Here is a 13525-nt window from a genome sequence, read left to right on the forward strand (position 1 = left end):
GAAATATAAATGCTTTTGTTTGTATATTGATCTTATATCTTGCACCCTTGATAAACTTATTAATTCTTGGGAGATTTTTTTTCTGTAGATTTTATTGGATTTTCTACATAGATGATATCTTCTGTGAATAAAGTTGGCTTTACTTCTTCCTTTCCAATGTGGATGCTTATTATTTCTTTCTCCTGCTTTGTGGCATCATCTAGAACTTATAACATAATGAATACTAAATTAGTGGTTAGAGTGGACATCCTTGATTTGTTCCTGTTCATAGGAGAAAGGTATTTAGTTTCTCACCACTAACTTTTATGTCACTTTGCTTTTTTTGTAGATGCCTTTTAACCGCTTGAGGAAACTTTTTTTTTAAGTTTTTATTTTCATTTCAGTTAGTTAAAATAAAATGTTATATTAGTTTCAAGTGTACAATATAGTAATTCAGCACTTCTAAACATCACCCTGTGCTCATCAGAAGTGCCCTCCTTAATCCCCATCACCTATCTCACCCCCCAACCCCCCACCCACTTCCCCTCTGGTAAAATCAGTTTGTTTTGTACAGTTAATAGTCTGTTATTTGTTTGATTTCTCTCTCTCTCTCTCATTGCTTGTTTGTTTCTTAAATTCCACATATGCGTGAAATCATAAAGTATTTGTCTTTCTTTGATTTTGCTGAGTGTTTTACTCTCTAGCTCTACCCATGTATTTGCAAATGACATGATTTCATTCTTTTTATGGCTGAATAATATTCTGTTGTATGTATGTGTATATACCACATCTTCTGTATCCATTTATCTATCAGTGGACACTCGGGCTGCTTCCATATCTTGGCTATTGTAAATAGTGCTGCTATAAACATAGGAGTGCATGCATCCCTTTGAATTAGTGTTTTTGTAATCTTTGGGTGATTACAACAGCAGTGTGATTGCTGGATTATAAAGTATTTCTCTTTTAACTTTTTGAGGAACCTCCATGCTGTTTACCATAGCAGCTTCACCAGTTTGCATTTCCACCAACAGTGCACAAGTGTTTCTCCACATCTCACCAACACTCATTTCTTGTTTTATTAATTTCAGCCATAAAAATAGCCATTTTTATTTTTTAATTGATTGAATTTTTATCATAAATGGGTACGGATTTTATCAGATGTTTTTTCTGAGTCTATTGAGATGATCCTATGATTAAAAATATCTGTATATCAGTTATTTATTGTCACATAATAGATTACCCCAAATGTTAATATCTTGAAACAGCAAACATTATTTATCTCACATTTTCTGTGGTTCTAGAATTCAGGTACTCTTTTGCTGAGTACCTCTGGCTCAGGGTCTCTCATGAAGTTTTGGTCAAGCAGTATGCTGGGCTGTGGTTGCCCTTGAAAGCACAGATCACATTGGTGTTTTCAGGCCTCAGTCTTTCTGTACATGTGTCTCTTGACAAGGCTGCCTCATGACATAGCAGCTGACCTTCTTAGGGCTAAGTAATCTAAGAGAGAGGGAGAGAGGAAGAGTACCAATACAGAAGCCACGGTTATTTTATAATTATTTCTCTGAAATGAAATCCTGTGATTTCTGCCATATTCTATTTGTTGAAGACAAGTCAGAAAGTATAGCCCACATTCAAGATCTGGGGACTAAGTAAGAGTATAAATACCTGGAAGTAGCCATCACTAGGAACCATTTTAGAGATTGTTAATCTCTAAATGGTTTAATAAACCATTGTTTATTAAAATGATAAACTACACATTTTGTGTGTGTGTGTGTGTGTGTGTGTGTGTGTGTTTTAGAGAGAGAGAGAGAGAGAGAGAGAGCACACTCGTGTTTGGGGGTAGGTAGAGGGGCAGAGGAAGAGGGAGAGAGGATCTCAAGCAGGCTACATGCCTAGGACAGAGCCCAACATGAGGTTTGATCTCACAACCCTGAACCTAAATCAAGAGTCAGATGCTTAACCAACCGAGCAACTGAGGTGCCCCTAAAATGGCAACCTACACATTTTCAAATATTAAGCCTATCTTGCCTTACTGGGAGTAATTCTACTTTTTCATGATTTATTATCCTTTTTATATACTACTGGATTAAGTTTATTAAAAGTGTGCCAGTGACTTTTAGATCTAGATTCATGAGAGAAATCAATCTGTCATTTTCTTGTAATATTTTTGTCTGGTTTTAGGGTTGAAATGATGCTGGTTACATATAATGAGTTGAGAGGTATTCTTGCCTCTTTAATTTTTTTTGGAGTTTCTGTAGAATTGGTGTTCCTTCTTCCTTAAATGTATGGTTTACTTTGCCAGTAGTGCTGCCTACCCTGACTTTTTCTTTGTGGCAAGGTTTTTGGCTATAAATGTGATTTCTTTAATAGACATAGACTTACTTGTTTCTTCTGGAGTGAACTTTGCTAGTTTTTGTCCTTCAAGGCATTTGTTTCTTCTAAGTTGCTGAATTTATTGGCATAAACTTGTTCATAATATCTGTAGAGTCTGTAGTGATATCACCTTTCCAATTTCTGATATTGGCAGTATTTGTTTTTTACCTTTTGTCCTTATCAGTCTGGCTAGAGGTTTATTTATTTATTTAAAAAAAAAATCTTCTCTGAGGGACGCCTGGGTGGCTTAGTGATTGGGTGCCTGCCTTCAGCTCAGGTCGTGATCCCGGAGTCTGGGATCGAGTCCCGCATCGGGCTCCCAGTGAGGAACCTGCTTCTCCCTCTGACTGTGTCTCTGCCTCTCTCTCTCAGTCTGTGTCTCTCATGAATAAATAAATAAATCTTTAAAAAAAAAAAAAATCTTCTCTGAAAACAAACCGGATTTTGGTTTCATTGATTTTCCTTATAGCTTTTGATATTCTATTTCATGTATTTACACCCTGATATTTATTATTTTCATTCTTATTTTGAGTTTCACCTGCTCTTCTTTTTCTTGTATTTTAAGGTGTAATCACAGTTCTTTGAGATCTTTTGTTTTTTCTATATCTGCATTCAGTACTATTAATTTTCTACAGTTGAAGTACTAGTTTTCCTACATTCTGCCATTTTGATTTTTTAAATTTCATTTAGTTCAAGATACTTTTTTTTTTTTTTTAAAGATTTTATTTATTTATTCATGAGAGACAGAGAGAGAGAGGCAGAGACACAGGCAGAGTGAGAAGCAGGCTCCCTGTGGGGGGCCTGATGTGGGACTTGATCCTGGGTCTCCAGGATCAGGCCCTGGGCAGAAGGCAGGCGCTAAACTGCTGAGCCACCCAGGGATCCCTCAAGATACTTTTTTAATTCTCCTTTTGTATTATTTAGTTTCTAAGTATTTACTGTTATACCTATCTTTTAAATCCCTTCTGGCTCCTTTTTAAGATATTCTCTTTATCCCTGGTTTTAAGCAATTTGATTTTGATGTGCTTTCTTGTTTTTTTCTTTGTATTTCTTATGCTTGAGGTTTGTTAACTTCTCAGGCCCATGTGTTTATACATTATTATAATCTACTTACTTCAATGATGTGGGTGGTTTCACATCCACATCACATCTATTGCCTCTTGCTTTCACATCCTTAAGAAGAAAACATAAATTCTTAAAAATATTGAGTGCATCTCACCTACCTGTGATAAATTGTTCATTTTTGATCATGGGTAGAGGAATTGGTCTTAAGTCTTTTCAAGGCAAGTTCAATAGTATTGTGGTTTGCTAAAAATGTTTGATGATAATCCTTGTCATTTGACTTAATTAAAATTCAGCCTGTGCTTTACTCTTAGGACAGAGCTGATGCTTAAGATTTAAATAAACTTTTTTTTTGGTTTGTTTAAAAAATTTTAAGAAAGGGCATAATTCAATTATATGTGCTCTCCTAGTTCAGTGGTTTTAAAAAATTACATTATCAGACATGTTTATTATATAATTCAGACAATACGGGGTATATAAAAATTAGTAATCTTACCCTTGACCAATCCAATTCCACGTGTCTGGAAGTACCTTATGTTAACAGGTTGGTATGTTTTCTTATATTGCTTCCACTGTGCTCATACATACACATACAAATATTTATGTCTGTGTTTGTATCTGTTTGTCTGTATATATCTGTATCTATATCCATTCATACACATACCTACATGTATTCCTCATGTGGAATCATCCTGTATGTAATACACAGATACTTTATTTTAACAATATGGGATATTCTTCTGTTTCCCTGCTTTTAAAAATGAAGATATGGAAACTTAATAGCAAGAAAGAAAAAAAAAAACTTTAAAAGCAATTTCAGAATTATTTTTTCTCTTGAGAGAACAATAAAGTTTACCTAGCTTCGTAGACAAGCTAGAGGCCATAAAATTATTTTATCAAAACTACAAAATCTCCAGATTATAGGAAGAATGAAAGGTTTTGAACATAGAATAGAGAACAGTGGGGCAAAAGTCAGAGACTAAAATAAAATCAGAGTGGGGCAGGCATGGCAAGAGAATGAGGGAAGTTGGGAAGCAGGTAGGGACCTTATGGATTTTGAAATGAGGGTTATTTGGTGTTTCTTTTTTACAGTATTATTTCTTTGCATCCATTAGTTTTGGTATTAGAAAAAACACTATTTTCAATTTTTAAACATCTGTAACCATTAACATTTATTTTATTTACTTTTTAAAAAAGATTTTAGGGCAGCCTTGGTGGCTTAGCAGTTTAGTGCCACCTTCAGCCCAGGGCGTGATCCTGGAGACCTGGGATCCTGCATGGAGCCTGCTTCTCCCTCTGCCTGTGTCTCTGCCTCTCTTTCCTTCTGTATCTCTCATGAATAAATAAATAAAAATAAAAAAAAATAAAAAGATTTTATTTAATTGACAGAGAGAACACAGCCAGGGGGAGTGGCAGAGGGAGAGGGAGAGGCTAGCTCTCCACTGAGCAGGGAGACCAATGCAATGCAGGGCTCAATCCCAGGACCCTGAGATCATGACCTGAGGCGAAAGCGGATGCTCAACCGACTGAGCCACCCAGGTGCCTCCATTAGCTCTTTTATGTGCTCAAGTTTTGAATTCCAGTTTGGAGATGAACTTAGTAGGATGGGACAGATTTACTTTTGAAAAACATAGTGATCTTCTTCTCTAGCTATGTTAGCTGCTTCCATGGTGACCCGTCAGTTAAAATGCCCATCTGATTTAGCTCAACTGATTTTTAAAAAATTATTATTGTTAAGTCAAGTTCCAACTTCCTAATGATTTAGAGTAATCCCATATGCAGGCAAATGGTTAAAACATGTGGTGGGTTTCAAGAACCCCCTTAGAGCACTGATAGCCTAAACCTTAAGCTTCCCGTTTTACAGACAGCATTTTAGTGACTGCCCTAAATGAATAGAAGTGGAATAATTATGAGGAATTTTTTCAGATTGGGATTTAAGCTGCTATAGTTTTTAGAATGTGGACTTTCTGGGTATTTCCTGAAATGGAAATCAGCAAACTTTCTAGAATAATAAGTCATGTGTTTAGTGATACTAAAGTTTCAGTGGAAAGTTCTGAATTTCTTTCGCTCTTTCTTTTTTCTCTAGATATGTGTCACAAAGATGTCTACACGGAACTGCCAGGGAATGGACTCAGTGATCAAACCCCTGGACACAATTCCTGAGGATAAAAAAGTCAGGGTTCAGAGGACACAGAGCACTTTTGACCCATTTGAGAAACCAGCTAATCAAGTAAAGAGGGTGCATTCTGAGAACAATGCTTGCATTAACTTTAAGTCCTCCTCCACTGGCAAAGAGTCTCCGAAAGTCAGGCGGCACTCCAGCCCCAGCTCGGTAAGTGCAGTCAGTCCTCTTTATCAGTGGGGGAGCAGAGGAAGTATCTCTCTTACAGTCATGGCCTGCTGTGCTGGAAGAGGGCAAGTGGCTTTATCAGGTCATTATTATGCACTCTCTCTCAGGGTGGTTTAGTGTTTTTGAGGAAAGAGAGAGCACAATCTATATACAGACTCTTTATTCATAAGTACCCAGCAAACAAATAAGAAGTGATTCAACTTATTTTTGGAAAAATCTTTTTTCCCCCCCTAGTTGTTTAGAGATTTTATAATTAAAGATCCTTTGATATTTCAAACCCCTAGAAAGGATGTTGAACTTTACTGTTTTTGTGGGCAATAAAGATAGTTTTGAGTTTGGCAAATTCACAAAGATTGTCATTTCAGAGTAAATGTTCAAATTTGTTCACTTGTCTTATTCCAGTTTGTTTTCAGTGTAAATGTTTTAGAATTTAAGAGGTAGATGTTGAAATTGGTCTTCTTAAAGAGAAATCCTGTTCATCATAATGAAATTTTTACTAATGATAGATTAAGGCGAGTGCCTTTTGACCTAAGGAGATATAAAGTTCTGAGGTGCATGCTGCTTTTTGACTGGAAAATTTTTACTGAAACTTACATGTTCAAAACCAGCCTGCATTTAACCTTGTAAAAACCCTTATGATCTTTTAAAGTTAATTTTCAGATTTAACTTACACTTAAGAACTTTTTGAGTAGATATTCTAAAAGTTTTAAAAGGTAAGAGGAGAATGCTAAGAGAATTTTAATTCTATCATTTTGCTAAGAAACATGCCATTTTACAGATATTAAATATTAAGTTTGGTGAGGGCAAAGCAGAGCCAGAAGTGTCAACTGCAAGAAGAATATTGACACTTCAATTCAATTAAACTATATGACACTGCACATGTCTTGTCACATTTTGTCTTAATGAAGCTGAAATAAATATTATCAATACAGCATTTGTGAGAAGCATTGATGATCTGTTCCCGCCCCCCCCCCCCCCAAACTGACCCCATAATCTTGTCTATGCATGCAAAGTAATGTCCATCTAGGTCACAGATATATCACTGAACTCCTGGGAGAACCTTTAGATTTAGTAGCATTTAGAAGAAATGAAACAAGTTGTTGAGAATGATTAAGCCTATGTTATGGAAAGAGAATTATATATATTTTACTATGTAATTATATATCAACCTATAAATGATATATAGAAATTGGCATTTTCAGATATTGCAATGAGGCATACTTATACTAAAAATTATTTACCATTTATCTGAAATATAAATTTAACTAGTTGTCCTGTCCTGCATTTTATCTGCAATACTAGTTATAATCTGCTGGTACATAACTTCTTTTGTTGATCAGATTCTTCCTACTTTAACCATTGAGAACTCTTTTAGGTTAGCTCCTGTGTCCTTCTGAGATGTCTTCATCCCTCAGTTTTTTGAACACTTCCTTATGTTCTGGCCCTAAGAGACACTTTTGGCTTAATATTGTATTTTTCCCAACCCTTGACCTAAAACCAGCCCTTTCTCTAAAGAATCTCAGTTCCTTTTATTGGAAAGTGGTAGTTAGAAACCAAGATGTAGGTGCTGGGTGTGCTTGTAGCTAATGGGGGTCAGGTAGTTTTAAAAGTCAGTGTATACATCATACCATAAGTGACAAGGGAGTTTCTATATTTTTAGTATTTAATTAGGAATTAATTTCAATTCTTATCAAAGAATGTTGGGTGTTGCCTGATGCTTTTTGTATTTCTCTAGCTCTTTAAATTTTATTTTTATTAAAGTAATGTTTGAACATAGCTTGAAAGATCAAATAGACCAGTCTGGGAGGATGGCAGTGGTATAGGTTTTGAAACTCTTTTTGTAATTAGAACAACTAGTATAGTAAAACCAAAACCAGTGGATAATATTGACAACAAATACAGTTGACAAGTATCTCCGTGAACCTCAAAATAAGAGTGAGGAGACAGACAAACCATGAACAGTATGCAGAACTGCAGGGAAGGTGAAAGGTCTACTCTTTGAGACTACGCTCAGAAACTCTCCTTCCAACCACTCTCCCATTGCCATTAGGTACATACGGGCAACTTGTTGGGACATTATTAAGGCAGTGGCAGCAACTAGGAGGCACTTTGCAGGCTTCTGTGAGTAGATGAGTGCAAGGCAACCATAGTGATTTACTGATATTGGAGCAGTCTGTTGTCCTTTCTGTAACTTCACTAGAATGTCAAATTAAAGTAACTTTCTAGGACAAAGCCCTGCACTGAATAGAAAGTGCCGAAGTAGACTTCTGTGTAGTTTGTATTCAACAAGGGCAAAGGAAATGGATGGTCCAGAAAGAAGTGTTAAGTGAAAACAGATGAGGAAGATCTCAGCATGTGCTAGATTGTCTTTACTTTTTAACTTTGAGAAACAGATGAAAGAACTTTAGGGGCATCTGGGTGGCTCAGTTGGTTAAGCGTCTGCTTTCTGCTCAGGCCATGATCCTGGGGTCCTGGGATGGAGCCCTACATCAGGCTCCCTGCTCAGAGGGGAGTCCTGGGATGGGTCCTGGGATGGAGCCCTACATCAGGCTCCCTGCTCAGAGGGGAGTCTGCTTTCTCCGTCTCCCTTGGCCTGTCTATCTTCCTGCTTCTCTCATTCTGTCTGTCAAATAAATAAATACAATCTTAAAAAAAAAAAGAAAGAATTTTATTTTAGAAAGCTAGAAAAACTATCTTGGCCACACCCCTGTATTAAACTGCTAAATAATTCATTTTACTTAAAATAACCAATAGAAAAGTTATTGATTGAATTCTATACAAAACCATAAGGGACAAAAAAAAAAGGAGCAAAATAACATCTTTATAGATAATGAAAGAAAGTTAGAAGGTGGTGAAATTATCTTTATTTGCAGATTTTTGATGATATATCTGGAAAATCCAAAAGAATGGAAATATTCTAAACAATGAGTGAAGTTAGCCAAATAGTAGGTTGTAAATTAACAGGCAAAACCCAAGAGAAACCTTTATAAAAACAAGAATTACTATTGAAAACTGGTAAATAAAGCAAATGTCTAAGCATTTATTTTCTGTGATTCCTATATGAAATTTACCTCATGGTAACCTAGTTTTGATGGGGGGGGGGCAGTGAATTTCTCTTTTAGAATAATCCCACTAATAACATCAAGAAAGAATAATGTATTTAGTATTCACAATTTGGTAATCCCTGATGAAGTAATACATGTAGGTAATGGTTGTGAGTACCTACTCACATCACTAAAAGAGAGATAGCCAGACATTATGATGTCCTAATGGAAGTTTACACAAAGCACCAACAAAATTAAACTTGAATCTGAGCAAGCCTCTAGATATAACAACTGATTTATAGAGTACAAAGGAACACATCAAGAGAGGATTTTCTCTATTGTGTTCCTATCCCCAACTGTATTTCCCCTACTGCTTGGCTTTTAATATATGGTGTTTGTAATCTTGTGATGCTCTAAATACTATTCATAGCAGGGCCACATGGCATACTATGATTAAACTTCCTTCCTTGAAAAACTTTTTGAAATTTATTTTTTTCTTAAAGTATAGTTGATACACAATGTTACAGGAGTTTTAGGTGTACAACATAGTGATTCAACAGCTCTATCCTTCTTTGCATAACTTTTAGATTTTCTTAGTCATAATTGCTTCTTCATTTGTTCATAATTGATATAATGAATTATTATAATTTCAATTACAAATTGAGGTTCTAGATTATTTGGTAAAACTATAAAACTTCTGAAACAAATCAGAATTGGCTAACCTATCAGGTTTTCCTCCCCCTGAGATCGTCCTTGAAGCTATCAACCCTTCTACTCCAGTCTAGACTGCTTGATCTCCAAGCCTGCTATCCTGAGAATTCCCTTCTCTATCTTCCTGAGAAGTTTCTTTTCCATCATTTTTGTGTTAAATACTTAGGCTCTGAGTTATATGTCTTTCTTGTTCTTGGTTTATGTAATTGCACATATGACTATGCCTTTATTCATACTTGGTAATTTAGATTAATAATCTGACTGGGTGTAGGATTCTGGTTTATAAAATAGAATGTTTCATAGCCTTTTGAAGTCACTGCTTTGTTCTTTTCTATATCCCTATATTGTTATTTATTTATTTGTTAATTTACTTTGGTTTAGTTTACTTTGGTTTTCTCTGCTTTATGGATATATAAATTTTTTTTAATACTTCAATTAGGTTTGTAATTGATGCTAACGTTTATTTCCAAAAGCTCTCATTCTTCAAATGTTCTTTTTAAAATCAACCTGTTCTTTTTCAAAGAATAATATATTACCTCCTATGTTTTTGAATATACTAAATGTAGCTCAGAGGAACTTTTTAAAAAAGATTTTATTTATTTATTTATGAGAGACACAGAGAGAGAGATACAGAGACACAGGCAGAGGGAGAAGCAGGCTCCCTGCAAGAAGCCCGACGTGGGACTCTATCCAGGATCCTGGGATCATGCCCTGATCCAAAGGCAGACGCTCAACCGCTGAGCCACCAGGCATCCTGAACTTGGGGGAATTTTAAAGAAGTTTTCTTTTCTTTTTCTTTTTCTTTTTCTTTTTCTTTTTCTTTTTCTTTTTCTTTTTCTTTTTCTTTTTCTTTTTCTTTTTCTTTTCTTTTCCTTTCTTTTCTTTTTTTTTTTTACTATACTTCCTAAATTATCTGGAGTCTCCTTTGAGTTCTTTGTTTCTGTTTATTTTTTGGTCTCTGCCTTGCCTGTTGAGATTTTTAATTTTGCTGAGTCTACATCATGCCTTTGGAAAGAACTGTTGACTGAGTTCATATTCTGAATAGTGTGCAAAAAAAAGCTGATGGAAAGTTCTTTGTGCCAACAGTGCTTGTCAACTGGAAGCATCAGCCTGGGGAATGTCACTGAAGACCTAGTCATTTCAGAGGAGGACTATCAGATGTCAGTATCGATTCATCTTTTTCCTTGGCTGAGTTGTCACCCCAGAACAAATTTACCAATTGATTTTCTCGGATACGAAAGCCTAACTGCTATTTTTCTGAGATGATCAAGAAGGGGCCCAGGGTCTCTGAGTTCTTGTGCTTTTTCATTCAGTATGACTCTTCATCCTGACTCCCCTTGTTCTTGGTGTCCCAGTGCTGGCCTGTCTGGTTCAACCTCTCCGGAGAATAAACCTCTACCAGGATCGTGGTACAACAGATATCTGACTGAGATAGGTTTCCGGGGAAGAGGCCCGTTCCTTAAACACACTCTGACTAAGCACTTTGTGTTTTGGCCCTCATTGAAGCCCAACTTCCATTCTTGAGTGTTTCTGGGATTCTGAAGTATGAACTGAGTTCATTCTTTTTGGTTTACGCCTTTGGTCATCTTCCTTGTCCGTGGCCTCCCATCCATTTGTCTTCCATCTCCAAATTTTTGTTTGGACCTTGTCTGTAATATTCTTTTTACTTGTTCTATTTGCCCTTGTGAATTATAACTTTACTGTCAATTTAATACAGATTGGGGAAGGAATGTATTACATGTGTTAAAACCACCATGTTTAACTAGAAATTTCCACAGTTTCTCTCCTATTGTTAACTTCCTTTAGATTCTCTTTCCTGAATTTCTTACTGGGCTTACCGTTTCCTGTTATGCCCCAGGAAGTCATTCTTAGATATCAGACCACTTATATTACTTTGTGTGGAAACTGCTTTGCTTTCTTTTCTTTATAGGAGTTTTTGCCTTAGAAAAAATATCTTTGTGCTCTTTTCTACTCAAGCTGGAAATGGTTTCTTTTCTCTTTAATTCTGAGTTCTTTCTACCTGCTGCCTTTTTGTTCTCTCCCCTGTTGTGATGGGAGAGGGTATTTTTATGATATTCTCTTTTGTGGAAAGACTGTATTCCTTTGGATTCTTCACTGGGCAGAAAATGGAAGCAGTAACACTTCTTGTGTAATACCACTCTGTTGCCCATCGCTTAGGGTATGGGTTGGATCATTTCATACCCACCGGCATGGGAATTTCAGGACAGATTTTGTTATAAAGATTTTTAAAGGCTGATAGGCATCAGAATAGTCTCTTTACCAGGGCCAGATTAATACCATATCTTTATTTTCTTGTTTTTCTTGTTATTCCTTTCAAGTATTAAGTTGTCTTGAATAGGCTCCCAGAGCACAGTTGAGAAGGAGGGAGAAAGTGAGAAGTGTGGTGCTGTACAGAGTCCCTGTTTTAGGGAGAAAAACAGGATAGCTGTTCTTGTTTCTTGGAAATACTGTGGTGGATATATTGTATGATACCACATCTTCCTAACTGGGCTTATATCTCTGTACTGCTCACATACTACATACTGGTCATTGTCTCTGTTAGGAATCATGATTGAAATCAAGAAGCCAAGAGTGCCTTGACCTCAGAGACCACCAAGTTCACCTATACTTCCTTCCTCCGTTCAAGGCATCATCAGTAATGTTAAACAAGGAGTTACATAGGAAGGTCAAAATCAATCTTCAGTGATTTCGATATGAAACTGCAGACATTCCCATAGCCATGTCATGGTATTATTAGAACGAACATAGAAATATACTCATGCAGTTTATAAAAATGCAGTTCAAAAACACATCCCTGGTTTTAGGAATGAGGTTTCAGTGGATGACAAATTTAAGCATAATTTAATGCCTCTTCCATGAGGATTAGGTCTCCAAGGGAAGATTCCACCAATGCAGTAGTGGTAAAGAAAATAGGTTCTTGATTCTAATTAATGTGGTTTGTTAAAATCCTTTCACTCTTTGTATTTTTTTTTAAAGATTTTTCTTCCTTAAATGTAAAATGACTACCTGATTTTTTGACGTAAACTCATTAAATTCAAAGAAAAATAAAAAAAATAATTAATGTGGTTTGATTTCTAGCTCTGCTTTTAGGTACAGGATGTTAGATTTTTTTTAAAATTATTTATTCATGAAAGACACATAGAGAGAGGCAGAGACATAGGCAGAGGGAGGAGCAGGCTCCATGCAGGGAGCCCGATGTGGCACTTGATCCTGGGACTCCAGGATCACGCCCTGGTCCAAAGGCAGACACTCAACCACTGAGCCACCCAGGCATCCCAGATGTTAGATGTTTTAGAGTTATTTGCTTCCCCAGTCTTTAAAATCTTCATATTCAAATGAGGATACTAATAGAACTGACCCCAGGGCGGTATTCTAGGGATTAAATTTAGGTGCATGTTTGAAGTGATTAGCTCAAAGCCAGGCACATAGCAACACTTGATATTAACTAGCTGTCATTATTAATTACACAGTGAACTAGAACTAGCAAGGGCCGTGAGCATCTCCTTTGTGGCAGGGTGGGATGCACCATTCAGCTGGAATATTATCTTCATTTTTTCATTATCTATGCCGATGTTCCCCTCCACTGGTCCAGACAATTGATGGTTCTCTGTACCTTTATTCTATTTTTTAAAAAATGTATTTATATTATCTCATTAAATTCCACATATCTGTGCAGTTAGTGTTGGTTAGTAATTGCTGATTAGCCCTCTGAATTTCCAATTCTCTAAAGTGCTATCTCAGACCTGCACTTTAAGTAGGGAAGTGATAAACAGAGAATAGCTGCCCCATAAAGCTGTTTCCAATCCACCCATGCACCTGACAGTAAAGAGCCAAAGATAATATTTAGGGTTGACTGCATATTGGTTTGATCTAGCATCTATTTAAATGTGATGATTTAATAAATTTGTGAGAAAAAACTAGGCAAACCAAAGGCCTGACCTTTAATTTATCAAACAAAATAGGACCTCTCTTTCTGAATTATTCT

General features: G+C 36.2%; 1 protein-coding gene across 4 annotated transcripts in view; it reads left to right on the forward strand.

Annotated features, from left to right (window-relative positions):
- CDK14 (cyclin dependent kinase 14) overlaps positions 1-13525 on the forward strand; it is a 727523-nt gene that overhangs the window by 289700 nt on the left and 424298 nt on the right. For all 4 annotated transcript variants that reach the window (XM_041727412.1, XM_041727410.1, XM_041727411.1 and 1 more), the window contains one exon: positions 5501-5746. In XM_041727412.1, coding sequence (XP_041583346.1) covers positions 5516-5746 — 231 coding nt within the window. In that variant the 5' untranslated portion in view covers positions 5501-5515. The remainder of the gene's footprint in view (positions 1-5500; positions 5747-13525) is intronic.

The sequence above is a fragment of the Vulpes lagopus genome, chromosome 13 (genome assembly GCF_018345385.1).
Source record: "Vulpes lagopus strain Blue_001 chromosome 13, ASM1834538v1, whole genome shotgun sequence".
In the NCBI taxonomy this organism is placed as follows: Eukaryota; Metazoa; Chordata; class Mammalia; order Carnivora; family Canidae; genus Vulpes; species Vulpes lagopus.